General features: G+C 42.9%; 2 protein-coding genes across 2 annotated transcripts in view; one reads left to right on the forward strand and one right to left on the reverse strand.

Annotated features, from left to right (window-relative positions):
- Window positions 1-23434, reverse strand: part of snd1 (staphylococcal nuclease and tudor domain containing 1) — a 177454-nt gene that overhangs the window by 90494 nt on the left and 63526 nt on the right. The gene's annotated exons all lie outside the window — the stretch shown is intronic.
- lrrc4.1 (leucine rich repeat containing 4.1) lies at window positions 723-6076 on the forward strand. The gene has a single exon (XM_004548295.5). It carries the CDS (start codon window positions 2638-2640, stop codon window positions 5494-5496), a length of 2859 nt encoding a protein of 952 aa, XP_004548352.1. The 5' UTR covers window positions 723-2637; the 3' UTR covers window positions 5497-6076.

Raw genomic sequence — 23434 nt, forward strand, 5'->3', positions numbered from 1 at the left:
GATGGAATTTGGTGACCAAAAAAGTTGTGTAAACTTGAACTTCTAAGAGGCTTCATGTAAAAAAAAAAATAGCCAGCCAGAAGAGTGACACAATGACAGATCAGGAGTGAGCAAAGTGGGAAAGATAGTGAGGAGGGTGAGGGTGGAGTGGGTGGAGGGAGTTAATGCACATAACACACTGCATCAAACCCAAGCACCGCTCCAAGCAGGATGCGTCAGCAGTCCATTCATGTTCCTCTATTTTTCACGAAAGGACGAGGCAAAAAGAGTGAGAGCAAAGAGAGCTCAAGTGAAAGGAAAACAAAGATAAAGAGTGAGGGGGCTGAGAAAAGATAGAGAGAGAGAGAGCATGATAAAAGAGAGGAAACTAGAAAGTGAGAGAAGCGGTGACCCATCAGCCTTTCCTTACCACCAAAGCAAAACTGGAAAGCTTTGCCAGAGTCGTTGGAATGTTTGGAGTACTGCTGGGTACGAGGGGGTTAAAATATGGTTGCTGTGGGGATGCCACTGTCCATCTCTGACTTGTGCTTGGACAGCCTGTCCATTCCCCTAAGCCACAAAAGCCACAGAAAGCCACAGAACAAGAGACTATGAGCATTAAAAAAAAAAAAAAAAAAAAAAAAAAAAAAAAAGGAGAGCGAAGGACAGCAGGAGCAAACTGGTTTTTGAAGAGGTAGATCTCTAAAAAGGTCTGAGTGCTTTGAGCTCACCCAAATACCTCAGGACACTGCAGAGAGTGTGAGGGAGGCAGGGAGAGAAAGAGGGTGTGAGGGAGAGCAAGAGAGGGTGTGTGTGAGAGAAAGAGAGAGAGAGTGGGAGATAGAGAGACGGTGCACGCTCTCTCTTTCGCTGCTACAACGGATCCTTTCCACATCGACGCTGCTGTTAACGTCACGCCTGTAAGCCGCGCTTGCCCAGCGCTTGCCTTCTCTGCCTTGCTCCTCTCCCAGTTGGACGCTGCATTTGCGAGGGGGTGCTGATCACCACAAGAAAAGGAGGGGGAGAAAAAAAAAGAAAGAAAAGAACTGGAAACAAGAAGAAAAAAGAAACAACCCAGAGAGAGGAAGGAGAAACTGCGCGCCATCCCTCCTCCCTCTAACCCACCTCGATCAACCCAGCTACAATACCCCCACTCCTCCCAGCACCCCCTTCCATCCCCCACCCCACTCCCCCTCTGAAGAAACTGACGGATTATTGGGAAGTGCACGGGAGGCAGGCTGCAGCTGCTGCTGTGTGTGTGCTCGCTACTGCTGCTGTATGCTTCGTGGGGATGGTGTGTGTGCGTTCGCAATTGCTGCTGTCGCCACCGCGGCTGCTGAGGCTGGAGCATGTGGCTAGTTAAGAGGAGAAAGAAGATAATGAAGGCTGTGTGTGTCGCCTAGCCTTTTCAACTGCTGCCAAGAGCTCCCCAGGAGGAAAGGAGAGAAAAAATAAAATAAAGAAGAATCAAGTGGACATGACACTGCGTTGAAAAGGGGAGCAAAGAAAAGAGTGCAAGAGAGGGAGAAGGGCTGTCAGACTGACCAACCGACCAACTGATTGACTACTAAAAAGTGAAAAGAGGAATACAGATAAGGAGGACTGTTTTTTTTCCTGTTTTTTTAACCCCTCCTTTCCACTACAAACAAAAAACATAGAACACTGGAAAGGACTGGATTTTTTTTTGTTTTTTTTTATCCTTCTGTAATTGTAATTTCTTCTACCTCCCTCCCTCCTTTTGTTGTTTCCTGCCTTGGGTTTTGTTGCACAAAACAAAAAACAATAGTGCGTGTGCATCTCTGTGGTTGCCTGGACTATGGAGACCTGGCTAAGGTGTTTAACGGGGGGATCAACTGTCGGATTCCAAGGACAAGCAAGAGAAGAGGAGCCGACAGCGAAGAGCGAGCAAGGGAGCACTGCTGCTTTGGGAGCCTGACTGGATTCCTAGCTACAGTCGTTTCCCCCCTCCTTTTTTTTTTTTCTTGGTAATCGGCACGTAAAGGAAGAAAAACATTCACAAAAGGGCCTTCGAACCTTTCTCTTTGGATGTATGGATTTACAAAAGGGCTCATCTTGTTTAAGCTCTTTGGCACTGATGCCCGTTTTGACAGGGCAAACATAAAAGGTTTTCTTTGCTGCTCTTGGATATAAATACATCTGATGCGAATACATCAGCTCTTTCTGATTGCAAAAAGGAGGGAAGCTATATATCTCAGTTCAAGGACCTGTAATAATAACTTGAGGTAGGTGTCTAGTGTTTCAAACCCTCTCTGCATCAATTTGTAACACCCTCCCCTCCCCTCTGTCTTGTAATACGGTTTTTGGTTGCTTAATTTGCCATCATGTTCTTCTCATACACATATTTCAGAAAAGCCAGTCCTCTCCACCACCCCATTTCTTTCTGCCCCTGAGCACAGTTCATGGAAATAAAATCACCCCTTAACTGAGGACAGGTCAAGTCCTCTTGCCCCTTAGCAACCACCTAAACCCTTGCTCTCCCCTTGCCCACATCAGTTCCCTTAACCTTATTACTTTGGCCCCATAAACAGTACTGCTAGCCAAACAGCTAATTTCCTTGCACCCACACCCCCAAAACACCAGCCCCAAACATCCCCATCCTCCCCCCCAGATGATGCTGAATTATGAACGTGCCACATCATGAGTCTCCTGGGGCGGGTAGCTGTGCATCGTGCCAGGAAAGCCGCCCTGCTCTGTGTAGTCTTCCTGATGGTGCAAGCGTGGAGCAGCGCCTCCCTGGCCTTGGCGGGGGCGGCGGTGTCTCAAGGACCCCAGGGCTGTCCACCGCAGTGTTCTTGTAGTAATCAGCAGGGGAAAGTGGTTTGCACCCGTCGTGGCCTCACCCGTGTCCCCCCTGGGATTCCTGCCAACACGCGACACCTCAATCTAATGGAAAACGCCATTGAGGCGGTGCAGGCTGACTCCTTCCGCCATCTGCACCACCTTGAGGTGCTCCAGCTTGGGCGAAATGCCATTCGGCAGATTGAGGTGGGCGCGTTTAATGGACTCACCAGCCTCAACACACTGGAGCTGTTTGACAACCGGTTGACGGTGGTGCCCAGTGGGGCCTTTGAATACCTATCCAAACTAAGAGAACTATGGTTGAGGAACAACCCCATTGAAAGTATTCCTTCCTATGCCTTCAACCGGGTACCCTCACTCATGCGACTGGACCTGGGAGAGTTAAGGAAACTGGAGTACATCTCAGAAGGAGCTTTTGAGGGCCTACAAAATCTCAAGTACCTCAACCTGGGAATGTGCAACATAAGGGGTGATATGCCAAACCTAAGTCCCCTCAAAGGCCTCGAGGAGCTAGAGATTTCTGAAAATCTCTTTCCAATGATAAAACCAGGCTCTTTCAAAGGTCTGCGCTCATTGAAAAAGCTATGGGTGATGAACTCTCAAATCACAGTAATAGAGCGCAATGCTTTCGATGACCTATCTTCACTGGTGGAGCTTAATCTTGCCCATAACAATCTGAGCGCTGTGCCACATGATTTGTTCTCCCCGCTCAGGTACCTGGTGGAGCTCCACCTCCACCATAACCCTTGGAACTGTGGTTGTGAGGCTGTATGGTTAGCACGCTGGCTAAGGGAGTACATCCCTACTAATTCAACTTGCTGTGGACGTTGTCACTCCCCTGCGAGCATGAGAGGTCGACAGCTGGTGGACGTGGACCGAGGTGAGGGTGCTGCAGTCCAGTGTTCTGCACCATTCATTGCTGATGCACCAAGGGACTTGAACATCTCAGCAGGGCGAGTGGCTGAGCTTCGATGCCGCACAGCTCCAATGTCTTCAGTGCGCTGGCTCCTACCCAACGGCACTATACTGACACATGCCTCTAGTCACCCGAGAATATCAGTCCTCAATGATGGTACCCTTAATTTCTCAAATGTCCTTGCAGTAGACACAGGCACCTATACCTGCATGGTCTCCAATGCAGCTGGGAACTCTAATGCCTCAGCCTACCTCAATGTGAGTGCAGCTGAGCTTAATACATCCAACTTAAGTTACTTTACCACAGTGACCGTGGAGGTCTTGGGGCCAACCACTGAGATGCCCAAACCTAAAACTACAACAACCACTGCAGCTGCTGCAGGCGCTGGTGTTGCTGGGGGAGGAGTAGGCCTAGGGACAACAACTACAACTGCCTCTCCTTCTGTCTTTCAACCAGTCTTCATCTCCACCCCAACTGTACTGTTACAAAACACCGACAGTCCACCAGGGGCAGCTAAACCATCTGTGTTGCCAGGAATTCAATCGACTAACAAACCAGGCAAGTCTGGGCCTAGCCTTGATGAAGTGATGAAGACTACTAAGATTATAATAGGCTGCTTTGTGGCAGTGACACTATTGGCTGCTGTCATGCTCATTGCCTTCTACAAATTGAGAAAGCGCCACCAGCAGAGGAGCACTGTGGCAGCTGCCCGCACTGTTGAGATTATTCAGGTGGATGAGGAGGACCTTCCACCACCAGCATCTGCAGCCCAAGAGTCAGCTCTCACATTGCCTGAAATCCGAGACCATAACAGCATACACAAGTTGGACTTTATCAGCCACAAGACTGACTACAGCTTTCACAAACCCAAGGCTGAATACAAACCCCAGCCTGATTTCACACTTCACAAGCCAAAGGCTGAGTATACCACATATAAGCCAAATATGGACTTTAGCAGCCACAAAACCATCACAGATTACAACACACACAAATCTACGCCGGATTTTAGCCTTCACAGACCAAAGCCTGACTGCAGCCCATTTAGACCAGAATATAGCACCCACAAACCTAAAGCAGAATACAGCCCTTTCAAGCCAGACTTTGGTACTCATCCAAAAACTAAATCAGACTACAGCCCATTCAAACTAGATTATAGCACTCATCCCAGGCAGAAGAGTGACTTCAGTCCATTCAAACGGGACTATAGCACTCAGCCGAAACCTAAACATGACTACAGCCCATTAAAATCAGACTACAACACACAACATAGACCTAAAACTGAATATAGTCCATTCAAACCTGATTTTGGTACACACCCAAGACCTAAACCTGATTACAGCCCATTTAAACCCGACTACAGCACTCAGCCTAAATCCAAAACAGAGTACAGTGCCCAGAGATCTAAAACAGACAGTACCTACAAAGCTAAGGACCACTACACCCCACATAAAACTGCAACAGATTACAGCGCCTTCAAGACTGACTTCAGCCCCCACAAAGTGGATTACAGCGCCTTCAAGTCTGACTTCAGTCCACAAACTCAGAGACCTAAACTGGATTACAGTCCACATAAACTGGACTACAGCTCTCATATGGTGGACTACAGCACTCTAAAGCCCAAATATAATACCTATAAACCGACTGGCCATGGGGCTAAATGGACAGACAACAATGTTGGGAACTCTTTGCCGCGAACCTTGCCCAGTGCCATCACAGCAATGGCTGAGCCCTATGTCGTAAAAACTCACAACAAGGAGAAGGTACAGGAGACTCAGATTTAAAAAGGCCCCTCCAAAAGGATCTCACCCCTTTTCCCAGTTTCCTAGCTCCTACTCACCCCTCTTTCACACGCCCCTTGTCCTTTCCTCATTTAAAATCATGCAATAGAATGCACAACGAAAAAAGGACAGGACATACTTTTGTACAGAGTGCAAAACTTAAAAGACTGATGATTTCTTGTTGTACATGCTTATAAATAAATATATATATATGGACGAACTAAAATTACCATGGGTTGGTGATAGAGAAACGTATATTAAAAAGAAATTGAAACTATTTTCTAACTTGTAACTTCTATTTAAAATAATGAGTTGTTTAAGATGCTGTCTTGACTTTGAAAAATGAGGGTAGTCTTGTTTTAACAGAGGGCATTCTGTGTGATTTTTACACCATGCTACAGAGAATGCAGTGATAAGAAAAAAGAATATTTATACAGAGAAGACTTTCTTTAACAAAATCCGGGGAAAAAAAAAAAAAGGTCAGTGTTGATCTTTACAGGTTTATCTTGTAAAAGCACCAAGAATTTGTACTGTGCCAAATGTTATAAATGCAATAAAAAGGATTTTTGGAAGAAAAAAAAAAGTATTAGAAAGAGATGTTTTTCCCCCCCCTTTCTCTTCTTTTCCTGGCGTATACTGTAACAATCAGCCAAATGCTTTAGACACTGCAGTAAGATGCTGCAGCTATACTTTAACTCTAAGTGTGCTGAATGAGTCAGGCAGAATGAATCATGGTGCACAAGTGGATGGGTTTTTTTAAAATATCCCTCCAAACGTCCCATTATATTATTTACAGCAACAATCTGCTTTTTTTTATTTTTCGCTTACTTTTACATGAGTGACTGTCATGATGCTTTTATCAGCCTGTGGCTGATCAAAGCACGCATTTGATGAAAGTTTAAGTTCAACAAACATGTTAACAGGTTAAAAAGAACTGATGGTCTAGTCAAAGAGACATACAGCAGTGCCATTACAAATACTTTAATTGAAATGCTCATGATATAATGCTTCAAGAATCCAATCTGTGTTACCTACCTCATTTTCTCTATTGCAAGGTAGTCTTATTAATCACAAACGTAATGAGTGAAAAAGGTGCACTTTGCCAAAAAATATAGATCTTCATATCTCTTTTCATTACATTTCCAGCTGTTGGGGCTTCATCAATCAGTATGGGGTCTTTTTATGGTGACAAATGCATTTGGGTCTCACTGTTAACTGTGCATTTTTCATCTTCAACAATATCACCCCTCTCAATCATAATAAAGCCACACAGTTCGAACAAAAAATGATACACCGTGGATAGGAAACACCGCCTGTAGTATTGTGAGACAGGTAAACCACGTATTTTGTCTTTCTGGAATTCGGCCGAGGGGCATTAAAGACCCGCCAACATTTTCTGTGAATGTTTCTTTTTCCTCTTATTTAATGACAATACTGTGTCTCGAGCTCTGTTTGTTAAAATGTAAAAGAGAAGGTGGTGTGCAGTACACTGGGAGAACATTTCAGTAAACAGCAACATACCATGCTTGGAGTGGGCAACATGTGGGTGAGAGATGACCAAGAGAATACTACAAAAGATCTCCGTGGGAGTTGTGTTGATCATAATCATCACAACCAGCATAGATACTCCTTAGCTAATCAAAACATTATTAGAACGAAGACGTGAAAAGATCCACAGTCACAGATGTGTACTGGGAGCGAAGCTTATGGCTGGTAGTGAAGTTCACAACACCTGTTTACATAATAAGTAAGCGTGGCAAATAAAAAGCTGGTTAAAAGTAGTACTTGTGAGGTGAGCACCTAAAATATCTGAACTTCTCTCTTCGACAATGTGACATTTCAAACTTTGTGTCACAGGAAGTATAGCGACAGAGGTTAAATATTAAACAAAAAAAAGGAGTGTGACAAAAGCTGAGAGCATATCAGCTCAATATGCAATAGAGGCTAACAGAAGAGCAGACTGATGTTTATTTGAAGGGGTAAAAAGTCCAGTTCCTAAAAATTTGAAACGGACAAGATGGAGATGAAGTGTGCTGGTGTAAGAAATGGAGGTCAAAAAAGACTGCTGAAGGACACAGCAAAGCACACCTTTTTACAAATGTTTTAGCAGATGTCTTGTGCTTGGAAACATCAAATTGTTGTAGAATAGGAGCATGTATAATTTAGAGGTCTAACATTGTACATTACAGGGGTATGATATAACCATCCCAATGAAAAGAGACATCTGGAGAAAAAAAATAAAACAAGACAAAAACGATGAGAGCTGGAAATATTTAGAGGCAGCCCAAAAGGAAAGAATCTCCTGATACACAATGCAAAAGAATAGATTTTATGTTCCGATATGACTAACTTGAGAAAAACTAACCTACTGCAGTGCATCCAGGGCTGTCCAGACAGGCCACCTGGACAAAAATGAGATCAAATCAGCAACAGTTCTTGCTATCCTACCCTGCTTTTTCTGCCATATATTCATTTTGTAGTGTGCTGGGATACGTATAGAAATGCAACAGAAAGAAAAGATAGCAAGTTGAATTATTTAAATTGAAGAGTTAATGTGACCACTTCATCTTGTACTGACCATTTCTAGCTAATTCTCATATCTCAGTTTGCATGCCGTTGTCTCCCACATCTTTTGTTTACTTGTAATTGTTTTGATAACTATGCAAATCCAGACAATGAGCTCCCGATTGTCTCTAATGGGACACGTGTGAGAGGAATGTTCAAACAAGTGTAAGAAAGCAGGATCAGCACGCTCTTTTTAAATAGATAATGTTGTGGGATTAGATGGATTGTAACTAACTGGACAGATGTAAGCACCATATTACGCATTTAGCTCTGTTATGACAGTCTATCATATGCTTGGCAGTGCTATATTACACCTCCTTTGCCCCAGTGAGGTATAGCAGGATGGGGCTTATGCTTCATCACACTGTTCAACCCAGAAGTAGAAAGAGAAAGTATGCTGTGCAATGTGATCACATATTAGGCTGCACTGTGCTATAAAAGGCTCCATCATGCTAATCGGTCAAAATGGCTACAGGGTCATCAATCAGCCAATCAGCTTGCCAGTCGGTGAAGAGCCCGTCTCCATGGAAAACACTTCTCCACATCCCTTCCTCCTCCACATCATGTTTTTCCTTTTCCTGTTTATGAGCTTCATTAGCAATCATGAAGCCATTTGAAAGAGGAAGCAGGGTAAGATGAACCTATTTAACCACAGCTCACCGAGCCTGTAGGGCAGGGAGGGAGATGACTTAGAGGACAAAGAAGAGGTAATGATATAGAAACTAAGATATATCAAAGACATTTTAAGTGAGATTTCGTGACAGATTACTTAAAATAAGTTATTGGGAAGGTGGAAATTTGGTAAAAATTGATAAACAGACAAGTATAATAAGCAAAGAGCAGAAAGCAATCACAGAAAATAAGTACGCAGAAAAATGTGGCAGAACTCGATGTGGTGGGAGACTAAAAGAAATACAGAAGACAACATGGAAGTGATGAGAAGAGGTTAATTAAAAGACACAAAGAAAGATAAGCATGGTGGGAGAAAGGAAAAAAAATGGAGGAAAAGCAATTGAAAAAAAAACTAACCTGAAAATGAGGAAAAGATGGAAATGGAGCTACCAAAAGAGGGGAAAGGAATTCAGGAAGAGTGAAAGAAAGCAAAAGCAAAGGCACTTGGGGAAGAGGAAACAGAGCAAATGTGATGCAAGAGTGCCAGCTACAGATGGAATAGGGGATATATAACTTGGCCGTCATGGCTCTCGCATGATTGGTGAATGGCCTGATCTGCACCACAAGGAGAGTATGTGTGTGTGAGGAGGGGGGGTGGGTTACGTAGCAGAGTGCAGCAGATGAGAAGTGCTGATACAAGAAATGGACCACTGTGCTTGAGTAAGAGATACTCAGGAATATAAAAGCAGAAAGGAATGAAATGGAATAGCAGGGACGAGGTGTGTATGCTTTCAGTGTCAAAGGTCAAAGTACTTAAACCTGCTGGAAAGTAAACATACTCGCTCCTCTATTCAATTAAAAAAAAAAAGACTAAAGGAGTTCATTTTAAACTAAAAGGGGATTGCAGGACATTTCAAAAACCCAATTATTTTGATGCAATCTTTTAATTAGGTTTTTTTCCTCATGTTAATTACCGTGCAGTATAGAAGCTGGGACGAGTAAAAGTATTTCTTTAATTTTAACCTACACCTACAGCCATTGTAATCAACAGCATCAGCCATGCAAAAGCCAACTCCTCAAAAACATATCTGCAAAATGTCTCCCAAAAAACAACAACAACAAAAAATCCAAAGGTGTTGCTTCTTAACGTTCAAGTGTTGTTTTTTGTGATAACTCCATAATTTGCATATCCATAAGCGCAACATTTAACCATGCATTTTTCTTTTATGGATTAGTTAGTACTAAAAAATATACTCCTGTTAATAACCGAGTATGCAAACTGCCTTGAATCCCCGGTTGAAGCGAAGGATGTGTGCTGCACGGTGCATACTCTAGGATTTCTGTGTGAACACTAGCCACTGTGCTAGTGGAGCAGAGGAGAGGATATTCTAAGCAGGCCTGTGAGCGTGCTGCCTTGTGAGTCAACATGAGTCAGGGCCAAAGAGTTGTTGGGTCCTAATGTCAAATAGAGAGACTGTAACAGAGAGCAGAGTCAAAGGTGGAAACGGCAAACCACAGCACAAAGACAGAAGAATAAAGCAGGGACGTGCTTATTATGACAAAATTTTGATGGTTTAAGGGAGTTGGATTATTAACTTACTCTGTGTTAATCATTTGGCTTTACTGCATTATCCTTACTAATAACATTACTACACGAAGAATGCATGCTACACTGAGAATACATTTTACGAGCTTTGCAGATATTCATTTTGAAAAATCAAGGAACGTTTAAGGAAGGTAATGGTGACAGTTGTGCATGTGGATTAGAGGAAAGGCAAGTGGATGCGTGCCGGTGCATCTGCTTCAGCTGTGTGAAAATGGATGCAAATAGCCATATTCAGTGACCAGCTGGTGATATGATTTGTTGTTACTGAGGTCAACAGAGGCAGAAGAAGAAATTTCATCGCAGTATCCTGCTGGCAATGTGCCTAGTGCAGTTGAGGCTGTAATGTTGAATAGGTGTATGCCAATAGACTGACATACACCGTGGTCGAATTCCCACAGATTTTGCTGCCGTAACCGAGAGTGAATGACAGGTGGGCTGCTTTTTTTTTTTTCCTCCTCCCCCCACGAGCTAACCGCTCAAGTGTGTTACTCCCTGTGAGACAGAGTTTATTGCCCTTTTGGTGGGTGAAAAACATCCCTGTTTTCTTAACAGCAAGAGACGATGAAGCCTTACTTTTATGATCCCATCCAACAGTTGAGTCTTAGGTGTGTGTGTGTGTGTTTTTGTGTGTGTACTAAATCATGTCCACTGAGAGCAACAAACAGGGGACTGAGACATATGTGAGGTGGGGTATGCTGAGGTGTTTGTGCGCACACTAAACACAAATAAAGACATAAATACACACACGCGTGCACACATAGACACCAAAGAGAGGGGGGTAGAAAAAAAAAAAGAATGAAGCCACTGACCATTAATTTCACTGCTTGTTGAGATTTACGCCCTGGAGAGAAATCATCATCACAGGCACAGTATCACCAAGGAGACTGCACTCAGGATCAAACCTCATTCACTCACCCACACAAACACGTTTATACAGAAACGCACAAGAGCAGCCAAAGCCACGCGGTTCAGATGCCTTTATGTCATCTTTACTGGACTGCTTTGATATGTTTACCCTGAAATGTATTAACGAGCTCCGGCTCCCCGTTTAGCGCTGAAATATGCACAAGCTGCCAAGCAAATGTTCTGACCGCTGACCTCCTTTATAATCAATATTCTTGATCTTCTGAAAATGACGTTTGTACTACTTTGACACTTTTATTATCAAGCCAAAGAGAACACCACATGTATACTGTAGCATAGATGTGTTGTGAAGTGACTGCAGTGAGACGTCCTTCACTTCTTCTAATTTTCTTAGCCATTTAGGCATTCATTTAGATTCATGCTGTCATGTGTGGACCACACAACTAGAACACCAATGTGACTTTTCAGAACTGCATTTGTGTTTTTGCCCTCCATCTTTGTACGTTTCCACGCAAAAGAGTCCATGAAAGACCAGAAGAAGCCCATACACAAAGTGTTACTGAGAAAATCTCTGCTTTTATGCTGCATGGGAAGAAATGAGGACAAAGGAAGCTTTTCTTGCAAACCAGAAGACTGATACTCAATGCAACTAGCAGTGCATGGAGTTTATGGAGAGTATTCTGGGACTTCATCTTTTCAAGGGTGACAATGTGTGTATCTGAGCATAGACATTTTGGTGATCGTGGAGGGGTGGGAGCGGGGTTAGAAAATGGTGCCCTGTACTGAACAAGAAAAAGAAGAAACTGAGGAGGGGGGAAGAAAACAAAACAACAACAACGGACAAGGGAGAGAGAATGAACTGAGCTCAACGGTGAGGGCAAAAAATCCAAATTATCTATGACACTCCAATTTGGCATGTCAGAGGACAGCAGCGTCGTATGTAAGAAGGAACGTAGGGGAAGAAGAAGAAAAGGAGTGTGAAAAAGAGGCAGACAGAGGGGCGGGATAAGAACACAGAGCAATGAAGCTGAAAGGAGAATTTACAATGTGATTGCAATAAATAAGAAGCCCCTATTGTGCCCCTATTGTGTACTTTAAAGAAGAGCTCAGAGTTCACTGTGTAGTAACTGTAGGCTCATGCATTTACTCTGATCTGGACTTCAAGATGACAAGCAGTGTGCTAATGTGAAAGACTTGCTGAGAAAATGTGCACCGCTGAGCACAGAATGGCAAAGGAAAGCAACGTCAAGAGGAAAGCACTGACAAGCTGCGTCGTGCAACAACGGGGCTGAAACACAGCTTTCACGTGGAGCCAAAATTATTCAGTCGCTGCAGCAAAATACAGCATGTGTTTAAGTGTGTGTGTGCGGTTGGGTCAGCAGTGATCTTTAAAGATCAAACTAATCAATAGCCAGTCTCTGTTTGCAGTCTATAGCTTAAGCCCCACTGCACTGTACAAAGTGGCGTCCAACCCACCCCTCCCCCCTCACTTGAGTTTTTAACATTTAGTAGGGGGTATTTGAAAAATTGTCAGACTTTGCTAAGAACTTAATCTAAGTGGAATAAAATGTAAATGCAGCTCCTGTATACTCAAAAAAAGAAAGGGGGGGGGAATAAGCTCGCAAGCTGTTTTCATGGGGAAGTGGATTCAGGCACTAATGCCATCCAAAAGATTTAATGCAGCCCAAATAAACATCATCTCCAAGCATGCCTACTTAAAATGCAGCCCTTACTTTGAAGAAAAAAAATATCTAATGGCAGATCTGATGTGGCAGGGAAACAATGCCATATTTTTGCAAACATCTCTCTCTCCCCTTTAATTCGGATTTCAAATAAATCTGTTTAGCGTTCGGTCTAAAGAGGGAAAAGAGCAGTGACGTGTTCTGCAAAGCTGTGATGTCCAGTGTGTTTTTGCTCTCTTATCTTAGGGCTGAATTTGGCTCCCTGTAACAACTGAAACACAGATGCGTGACAGCATGTTTGTCTATGTGAAAGTGCTTGTGTAGGAGTGATTGTAGGAGTGAACCTGTGGCAGTCTAACTATGCCACCTCCACATAAAAACTGATCAAAGCATATGTCATCTCAGAAAACAGGCAAAAAGACCCAGTGGCAGTTTATTGAAGTCAGAAGACACACAAAAACTTAAGTTTGTAAGATCTTCTGCAGTGGGACCAGCCTAAGTGAACGTCAGCGGAAGGTGAAAAAAAATCAATGTAATTTTTAACATTTTGATGTTTAAGAAATAACATCTTTAATAAAATGATCAGTGTTCTGCTCTACCAGGTGTAACAATTGAGCTTAACATCCAGGCATCCATGAAAACGGAATTTATGACATTTAACGGAGTTAGAAGTTAGCAGGGAGTTAGCTCGCTAGCTTCTATCTAAATACAATATAGCATGTCCTGACTGCGGGGTTTTGGAAACAAATTAAAAAGTACAGCTCTGTTATCACTTCCAGCATAAATGAAGACAGAAAACTAAACAGCAGTGACGTTTGTAGGGTTACTGAAGTTGGGCTAGCTGGTATATAATGATGTGCTACGTGACTGCTAGCGACACAGGTATGTTAGCATAATATAAACAAGCTAACTTTTTTTCCACTCGATAAAAGTTAACGTGAGTTTTCTCGGTGGTCAGAAACAAATGTAATCGCATGGCAGGATGCTGTAAAAGGACCAAACTTCAGCCAGGAGAACAACTGAGATAATCCATCCACAATACGAGGTTAGTCATTCATATACTGCTGCATGGGCTGGGCTGTAGTTACATCCTAAGGTTTTAAAAACTGAGCTTAAATAAATGATTAGCGGTAATAAAAGCCAAGGGAGGTCAACAGTGATCACTGACTGTTTTAGGAGCTTTTTGAGATCAAATAGAAGAAAATACATAACATTAAACATGTTAACAACACAAAAGCCATATTAAACGCAGACTATTTAGACCCGGAAGTAGGATTCGTCGCGTCATCACTGAACAACCAGATTGTCAGCACTGCAGATACCTTGAACAGTGATTCTTTTTTCAGGGACTTCTAAAGCACTTCAGATCAAAGATGTTTTCGAGAGCAGGTGAATCGAGGGCAATGTGGCCCGAAGCTGTACGTGACCTCGACAGCCCGGCTGATATGAGAGTTCCTGCCCGACGGGGGAGCCAATAATTAGCGAGGGAGTTATATTTCTCTTTCCCCCTCGCCACTAACTCCAGCTAATTAAACATGACCGGACACATCAAAGGCGTATATGTGCAGACAGGCTTGTGTTTGTCCATCAATTATAGTTTTGTTGTTATCGCAACAAAAACAACTTCAAACCAAGTTTGTGCTCGAAGAGTGTAAACATCAGAGCCTGGTGAGCCCAGGAAAGGGAAAAAAACTGAAAAATCACAGAGTGGTAATGTGCAAAGGGGATTTGAGAAGAAGAAAAAAAGAGGATGTGGTTCAGCCCATGGGAAGAATATACAGAGTGAGAAGAGGAAAATGATTAAAGTAAAGATTAAAACAGAAATGGGAGGCACAGAAAGGTTAGGGTTTTTGTTGGGGAGAGGAGAAATAGAGGAGGCTCAGGGTAGAGGAGATTTGGCAACTATTCACCATCCTACTCTGTTGGCAGCAGAGGCACAAACTGTTTGCTCACAGCAGTACATGCATCTATTAGTATTGTTCCAGGAGATAATAACTGTGTGTGTGATTGTGTGTGTTCTATGTGTTCCTGGATGTCAATTCTCAGCCAAAAGTGGCTAACAAGTTGTGATGAGGTGACAAATTAACAATATGGAGTGGCAGTATAACATGTATGTGGAAATAAGCGTTTGTCTGTGGGTGTGTCAGGCTAATAAATGAAGGAGTCTCTGTAGATGTGCCTGCTTTTCTCAATTGTTCCTCTGAGCTACTTAGCATGTGTAGTGCCATCGTCACACTTTGGGTAAAAGCTGTTTACTGTTAGCTTTTCTCTACTAATGACCGCCTGCATGCGGGGTTACTTACACCCTCGGTAAACTGCATGACTCTGTGGACATCAGTCATACTCTGTGCTGCCGCCCACCACCATCACCACAACCACCACCGCCGCAGGTAAATTCAAAACCTGTGGGGAACTCGGCATTGAAATTTGGGCACGACAACACCACTAAAGGATCGCACATCAGATTGTTAGCAAACGCTAAACGCTCACTGCATTTGACATTTTGTCTAATTGAGATCAAACTGTATGCTATGTTTGTAACTATAAACTACCCCTATAGTCCATGTTATCACAGCCGTAGTCATGTCAAAGCAAGCATGCAATCTGCCCGTTCCAAACAGGCATTATTTGAGGGGCCACTGTAATAGTGGTGCTAAATGTCAGCAGTGTAGAAACACCAGAGGCCACTGCGCTAACAAGACCACAGCTCCCTAACAACTACAGCCTTCATTAGTCTCAGATGCAGAACTACCAAAGGCTAACAAAACATTACATAGTAGGAGAATGCTAAACCTATTTCAATCTAGTTTTTTTTTTTCGTTTGTTTGTTTTTCTGGAGTATGAACAGGGAACCCAGCTGTTGATAATGTGCAATGAAAGAAACCTTTTGGGAAAACACACTGAGAACTGAAAATCAGTAGAACAGAAGATAACCTGGGAGAGGCGGGACTTCATCAGGGAATAAGAGGAATATAAGCACTCCATGTCTTCCTAATTCAATTTCTGACTCCCAACCTCTGTCTAACTGTACATCTGGTATACATCCGGCCACCACTAAGATTAATAAAATGACTTAATGAATGTCACAAAAAGATAAATTACCATAGGCTTTGGAAGCAGTACAAGCATCAGCAAATACTCTCTCTTTAAGGGAAATTCTGCTGGAAAAGGGAGCATTTTAAGAAACTGCAGCGCTATCGCCAGCCTTTCTGGGAACTTACTCTGCATACACCCCTGCACATTCAGAGAGAGAGAGATTCAGCCAGAAAAGGGGTTTAAAGAAACTACATTTCTATAGTTGGCCTCAATCGAAGTATGCTTATACACACAGCCTCCTGCCTGCCGCCCACTTCTACCATTAGCTTTATCTGGCTGAATTTAAAGCTGAGAGCCCAATCTCCGTTCGGATTTTGAATAGATTTTGCAAGGCTTGTTCTTCCCTTTATGCCCCCGACTGTCCTCTGGGAAACATAGAAAAAGAGGGAAAGGGAGGGGGAGGGAAGAGATGCTGATCGCTGACACAGCCACTGAGATAGCCTCTCTGTTGTTGGTAAGGGATATAAAGAAATGGAATGAGAGGAGAGGTAGATGCAAGGCGATGCTGAGATGGGGATAAAGGTGCAGGTGTGCCGACATTATGCTGGGGTAAGCTGGTGAAGGATTACTTCTTCAAGTCTCTCCTCTTTATGGCCTTTATTTGCCGTTTACTTATTCAGATCATTTGGAGCTACCTTCCTTCTCATGCCAGGGTACACAGACACACGCACAGATAAATGGTAGCTTTGTGAAGGCAGAGGAAAAGGCCAGAGGGAAAAGAAAAGAGGAAACGGTTGGTCGAGATACGTATGACCTCAATGAAGCAGGAGACAGGTGTTTAGAAACTTTTTAAAGGAAGCAAGCAACATACAACTGGCATGAACCGCTGACACAAAAATACTAATGGCGTGTGGAAGGTTACAAGCGGATTGTATGTGTGTGTGAATGTCAGTAAGTGCTCAGCTCTTCCAGTTTCGAAGTCTCACAAGGACTGAATGTCTCTTTTTATAATGGCTGCTGATTTCTGCGCCTGTACGTCCTTGTGGTTAAACCTAAAGCCAGGATGATGTCGATGTGTAGCAACTGCTGTGTTGTCAAGGGAACCATTAGCACAGAGACCAGAGTCGCACGCACACAAAAACTGCATTGATCTTGGTGATTTATGGGCATTTTCTACGCAAATGATTCCTTGTCAAAACCCCTACACATGGCATGGATTGCAAAACGCTGCAAGAGTTGATACATGCACTACTAGTCTATATATTTGATGTATGTATGGCGGAGAAACAAAGATAAATACGCATCCGTCTCTCAACCTGTTAATATGTTATGAATCAACAGAATAGGATCAATCTGACCATCAATAAACCATAGGCACCCGAAGCCATTTCCTCAGGCAGGCTCATCTGTGATTCATCTGACACACGGTGAAGGACACGGAGTATAAACCATTTTTAGAACTGTACACTATCAAGAGCAAACTGCAGCACAGAAAACTGCAAGACGACCCAAACAAATTATAGTATTATTCCAGGTGCAAATGTCAATAAGACATTTATTTCAGGAGTGCTTCAGAAGGAAATGGCTTCAGAATTCTCCCAACTGTGAGCATAATATATTTGCTGATAAGAAATGTGACACTATTAATTTTGCCTCCGATGCCAACTGCGTGTCATTTTTGCTACAGTGTCAACCAATGTTCGCGTTTAGGTAAGCGCCTAGCAACCCAGCAGCTCAGAAGGCAATGCAGCATGAGGATTTGGGCGTTTGTGTGTGTTCAAAGTGAGCGAATGAAACTAGCAGCATTAAAACAAAACCCTATTAACCTTCTTAAAATGACCCAGAGATGCCACGCCTATCACTTCACCTTACAAATATCATCTCAGGATCATGTTTAAGTTTCGCACTTTTGTCTATTGCTTTGATTACCAGCATCCAAGAAAGATCAAAAGGTATTCATATATTTCATCAGCTCTGTTCTGAGTTTTAAACAGCAAGCCCTATTTTTGAATTTCAATCAGTCAGTCTGCTCTTATTATCATTTTCTTTATTTGCCATCTCTGAATATCCCTGACAGCGCTGCATAGACAGGTGGGATATAATAACAAATTCAAACAAGCTGGAAGGCGGAATAAATGAAGCCAAACAATAAGACGAGTAGTGACGTGTTTATTGACACAGCCGCTGGCTATCTGGCTGGTTGCCTCGGGTATTCACAGCCAGACCAAAATCCAATATGTAGTTTGGCTATTTTCCTTTTAAGTGAGATGGACCAGTACAAGTAGAGAAAGGGCAAATAAAGACACGACAAAGACAACCGAAGCCTCCCCCCCCCCCCTTCCTTTTCCTGCTGCTTCTATTCCTTATGAAACACATCCAGTCTTCTGTCCTTAGGTTCAGTAATAATTCAAGGAATGTGTCTATGAATGTGAGCACTCACACTGATACTCCATGTCCTATACCTTCATTTTGCCCAACTCTATGTTTAAAAATCCAGAAGCAGCAAAATGTAGTGTGGGAATAAAAAGAAGTGGAGTGTAGAGAAAGACAATAAGAGAGTGCATTATACCATTGCCCTCACTGACGTGGAAGAGCACTGCAGTGCCCTTCATGTAGGGGATAGGCTAAGAGGATTCAGTGGGTCCCTGTGTGCACCGTGTTGCAGTCTTAGCACAGTTTGCACGTTATACTTATCAGGGTGGACGATGAAGTTGCAATTTCATCACACTGACTCGCACACACACACTAAACACAAGGTCGCCCTTGTAAACGAGTTGTGACCATAAAGCAGAGAGAAGGTTTCTACCTCTCTCTCCATCTCCATTCAAGCCCATTTATCTCCCCGTCTGCGATGGCGCGAATGCACCGTAATTCACTACTTTCAGGGAACAAAGAGGCAGAGCGGTACTTAAATTCCAAACTGCTGCAAAAGTAAAAGCTGGACTCTGCCTGTGACACCAATTAGTCCAATATAATGCAGACAAGCTTTTGTGGGCAACAAAATTTATGGTCAGAAGTTAACTAAAACCAAGAATAATAGCATTATGCTCATAATGTGGGATTCAAGCTTGAACTTTTCCTCTTTTTTTTTTTTTTGGGAATTGCAAACTTGCATGGTTTGCAGAGGTCATGCAGCTAGAGCTATTGGTTTGTTTGTTTTTTCAAGTAAGAAACTTATCTGCTATCAGAACCGAAACAAAATAATCGCACTGAGATCGGATTGGTTTTAAATATCTATGTCAAATTTAAATACAACATTAACACTTTGTGCTTCCTTTCAGATTTATTTTACTGTCATCTCTTAAATGAAAACCATTAAAAACGCCATATGGGTCGTTCGCTACTCTTTGCTAATAAAACACACTCGTGTGCAACCGCTTTTGGCAACAAGCTACCATATGATAGGAGAAGCATTAAATATTTCTTGTATGGATATAGTCCAAACTGGTCATGCTGCTAGGCTAGTGCCAGAGTTATGAATGGATGGGGACAGATCCTGTCTGTGGTTATGAAGCAGCAGTAATCTGGATATGGGGCTGCCTTCTGCAATCATGGTTTGTTTAACTACAGCATGTGATGGGGAAAAAGGACCTGAGGGCCAGTTCACCGTCCCCACCGTCTGTCTCGCTGACCAGGAAACCACACCATGAATTATTCATCGTGTATACTTCTTCTCCATCTCTCACGCGCACACGCAGCACGAGTATGCCGAAGTATGACAAAGAAACTCGAGTCAAAAATAGATAGCAAAGGCAAGGCCAATATAAACAACAGAACAGTTGTGGGGGGGCAGTTGTGTGTGAGAGAGCACAAGAGAGGAGCAGACATGGTCAAAGGCTGTGAGATCCAGCACTTGTGTAATCGACCTCTCGCCAAAATAATTCAAGCTTGATCGGAAATCAATGTGAGAGCATGGAAGACGTGAAGAAATTCGATGGTGTCCTGCGGCGCTGTGTGGCAAAATAGGACATATAAAAATGGGGTCAGATCCACGAAGGGGTTGTATGTGTGAGGAATGCTAAATTAAGTGGTCACAGTTGCAATGATCACAGATGTACAGGGACAAATAGAAAAGGCACACTAAGAAACACTTCAATAAACCAATTGCCACAGTGTGCCTTTATACGCGAGCAGAAGGCAAAAATCCTCTTGATATTACAAAGGCATTGGGTTTATTAGCATTTAATCAAAATGCTCACCAAGAACAGTTATTAAAGCAGAGAGATCTGCACAGGCAGGCATTAGCAAGGCATCTGTGCTGCCACGCTGGCACAGTGACTCATCAACGCTCCACAACACAACCTCCTGCAGGTCTGAAGGCAGCCTTTGCCAACCCCCACCCATGGCAGCCTGATGCACACAGTGCTCGTGTCACAAGGTGGAAAATGCGGGTGGGGGGTTTGGGGGACCTCTTTTAGGCACGAGGGGGCCACGTTTAGGACCGCATGCGACACCACGTGAAACCAAGGGAATGAACCCCTACACAGAAACTGAAGTAAGTGCTCTGTGTGTGTGTGTCTGTGTGTGTGTGAGCACTTTGGATGTTAAAGAGCTGGTTCATTTTTCAAATTTCTTTTGCTAAAATTACTGATATCTTCCTATGTTTTCAGCTATTTTTTATTGTCAAATACAGCTCAAGTACAAGATGAAAATAAGGCTTCTCTTAAACTGCAAAGTATCTAGTAATTCAAGCTCAGAAGAAAGAAGATGTGCAATCACTTGGAATAATGATGTGTAGCTTTTACTGTGTGTTATTTCAGGTTTAGTCAAACAGAAGGCAATTCATCCGAGTGAATAAAACTGTAGTATTTGAATGCTGTATCTATTGTGGATGGTTACTGAAACTATGGTAGGTACTTTGGTTTCCCAAGAAGTCGCCAGGGAGGATGGCACAGACGTTATGTGGGACGCCCTGCCTGGCACAACCCTCGCTTTTCTCCAGGCTTTGGCTCTGGCAATACACATGGTTGTGACCACTGATATTGGGTGTGTGTTTCCTTATTCACCTCAGGTTAATCTAGAGTATGATTTTTTTTTTTTTTTGGCAGAGAGGTTACACACTACGATAGGGACCTTTTTTATGTCAATGTGCATGTTTTTCTCAACTTGATATATGTGAGAAAAGGCTATTAAAATGTATGCAAAACAGAGGTAAGTGTTATTGAGTAGGCAGTCAGCGGTATACACTAGATGAGAACACCCAGACTGAATGAGGTCAATAGAAGTGACAGTATACGTAGGCAGAAGAGAGCATCACATATTACTGTCCACTTAGCCTGCTCTTATCCCTGCTCAAACACGCCATCCCTGCACCCCCCTCCCGTCTTATTCTTGCCTCCTCTCCCACCTGGTGAGGCAGTTATGCAACACCAACAGTTCCAATCAGGGATCCTTTCTGTGTTGATTACTCCAAACACACTGAAAGATAAAATAAAAAGAAGAAGAAAAAAAGAACACAAGTAGATGCGTTTTAACAGAAACAAATGGTTCAATCCTCAGAGCCTAAGAGCTAGTAGCCTTAAAATACAATGCATCATCTAATGTATCAAGCAGATGATCACACGGCAGCCATCTCACTGGAATGATCACTGGGCCTGCAGCATTTTAATGAGCCACCGAGATGGTTCAAATATTATTTCACTAACTAATATCTTGTTTATTAACACTACAACTCTAAATATATCCCAAGACTAGCTGAGTCATCCCAGAAAACCAACGTCAATGCAGTAAAATTCTTCCGTTCCCCTGCCTCCTGGTTAGGTTGAGCTTTTGAAGATGCCACGCAAAAACAACAAAGAAAAATCAGCGACTCGTGAATTGACTTTTTTCCCTTTTTTTTGTCAATGGAAGGTGGGAGGTGAGACAAATTAAATGGAAGACATCAGAAAAGAAAAAGGAAATGTCTGGGGAGTGCTGTTTACCGATGCATTTTTTTTTTTTTGCCCAGAATTCTATGCTGCTGTTTTGGTCCCACGCTGGGAACGGGAGCAGTGTCTGTCAGAGATTAACACTACACAGAGTATGAGGAAGGGAGAGGGATAAAGGAAGACAGAGCTGATAAACACAAAAGTCTTCTTTTTATTTTTATTTTTTAAACAAGGGGAATCAGAAAGCGCAAGAAATCTTTTTCTTTTTTTTAAAGAAAACAACTGAGAGACACAGAGGCAAATCTGTGACGATGGTGGCAGCGGTAGTTGTAGTGGTGAGGGGGTAAATAGACTAAGATGGAAGCCAAGGCCTCTCCCCTCACTGGGTGCCACATTAATTATGCATGTCTGTATCAAGAGAAATTAAAACATAGCCGTGTAGCAGTTTAAAGATAAATTGAGGAAAGGAGGGGGTAGAGGGAAATGGGCGTTAAGCAGAGAAAAAGCTGGGAGCAAATGTCAGGCAAAGATTTCAAACTGGACGCTGAAGACAAGAAAGGATTTATTTTATTTCTTGAAAGGGGACCAGAAGAGTGGTACAACAGAAAAAAAGAGACAGAGAGCACTGCGTGCTCATTCCAGCAACCAAACTCAATTTCAAGGCCACAAAGAGAAAGAAATAGCTAATTAGAGCAAAAAACGGAGGTGTCGGAGTGAGAGAACGTAGTGGCCACTGAGTCAACATATCGTTAGCTCAACAAAGCCCTAGAAAACTAAAATTGGCTGTCGAGCAGCGTAAGCAGGAAAAATATTTTATGAATGCAAATGACTGCGCCACCGAGACCCAAAATCAAATGGTATTCACGTGAGGCCACCTTAGGAGGAGCCTCAAAAGCCGCTGCAATCAGATGCTATTCAGAGATGAACCAACAGCAGAATCTCATGCTAATGAAATCAAATGATCCACATTCACGTTGGAGTGAGACACACCTTAATAACCAGTTTCATTTAGACTCGCTGCGATCTGCAGGGATGGGAAAGATGGAGAAAAAGATGGATTCAAGGGCAAGGACCAGTTCTTCGTTCTGTCTATCATCGGTTTAATTCTGTAGCTACTCACTTGCCTCAATAAAGCGACTCCATTTCCTGTCACCTCTTCATTCCAGCTTTCTCTCACATGTGTTCTCTAACAGCTAGATGTGCACTTGAGCCAATTTGTTCACCGAAATGTAACGATTTTTTTCCCCTCAAGGTATTCAAGAGACATCATGAGACTGCGTCATTAAAATACTTTTCTACTCAGTGATTCATCATCTACTAACTTTCTTTCTAATAAGTGACAGCTTTCGTATGTGTGAATGCTTAACTCTATTGTTAGCTAATTGAATGTGTCCCTCTCAAGAGTTTGACTGGGTTTGTGTTCATGTTAGCCCAAACAGGAGGTCGGTGCAGCCAGCCAAACAGCCGGCCCCCACACTGGGCTCGAGACTCATTATATGGCTCGGTCTTTCCTGCTAACTCCCACCTACCTGTGAAAAACTTGCTGACACCACCAATGACTGGCAAGGGAGAAAATGTGTGTCAGAGTGTGTGCACGAGCTTGTATGTATGGATGGATGAGGTTATGTACATGATGGCAAATCCTCAAAGTCAATTTTTCTTCCCCAACCAAAATAAGCATTTCATGTCTTAAAACAGCTTTGATAGGC

This window comes from Maylandia zebra, linkage group LG17 (genome assembly GCF_041146795.1).
Source record: "Maylandia zebra isolate NMK-2024a linkage group LG17, Mzebra_GT3a, whole genome shotgun sequence".
Taxonomy (NCBI): domain Eukaryota; kingdom Metazoa; phylum Chordata; class Actinopteri; order Cichliformes; family Cichlidae; genus Maylandia; species Maylandia zebra.

Coding starts and splice junctions, on each gene's coding strand:
- lrrc4.1 (XM_004548295.5), top strand. CDS start 2,638: ATGAGTCTCCTGGGGCGGGTAGCTGTGCATCGTGCCAGGAAAGCCGCC.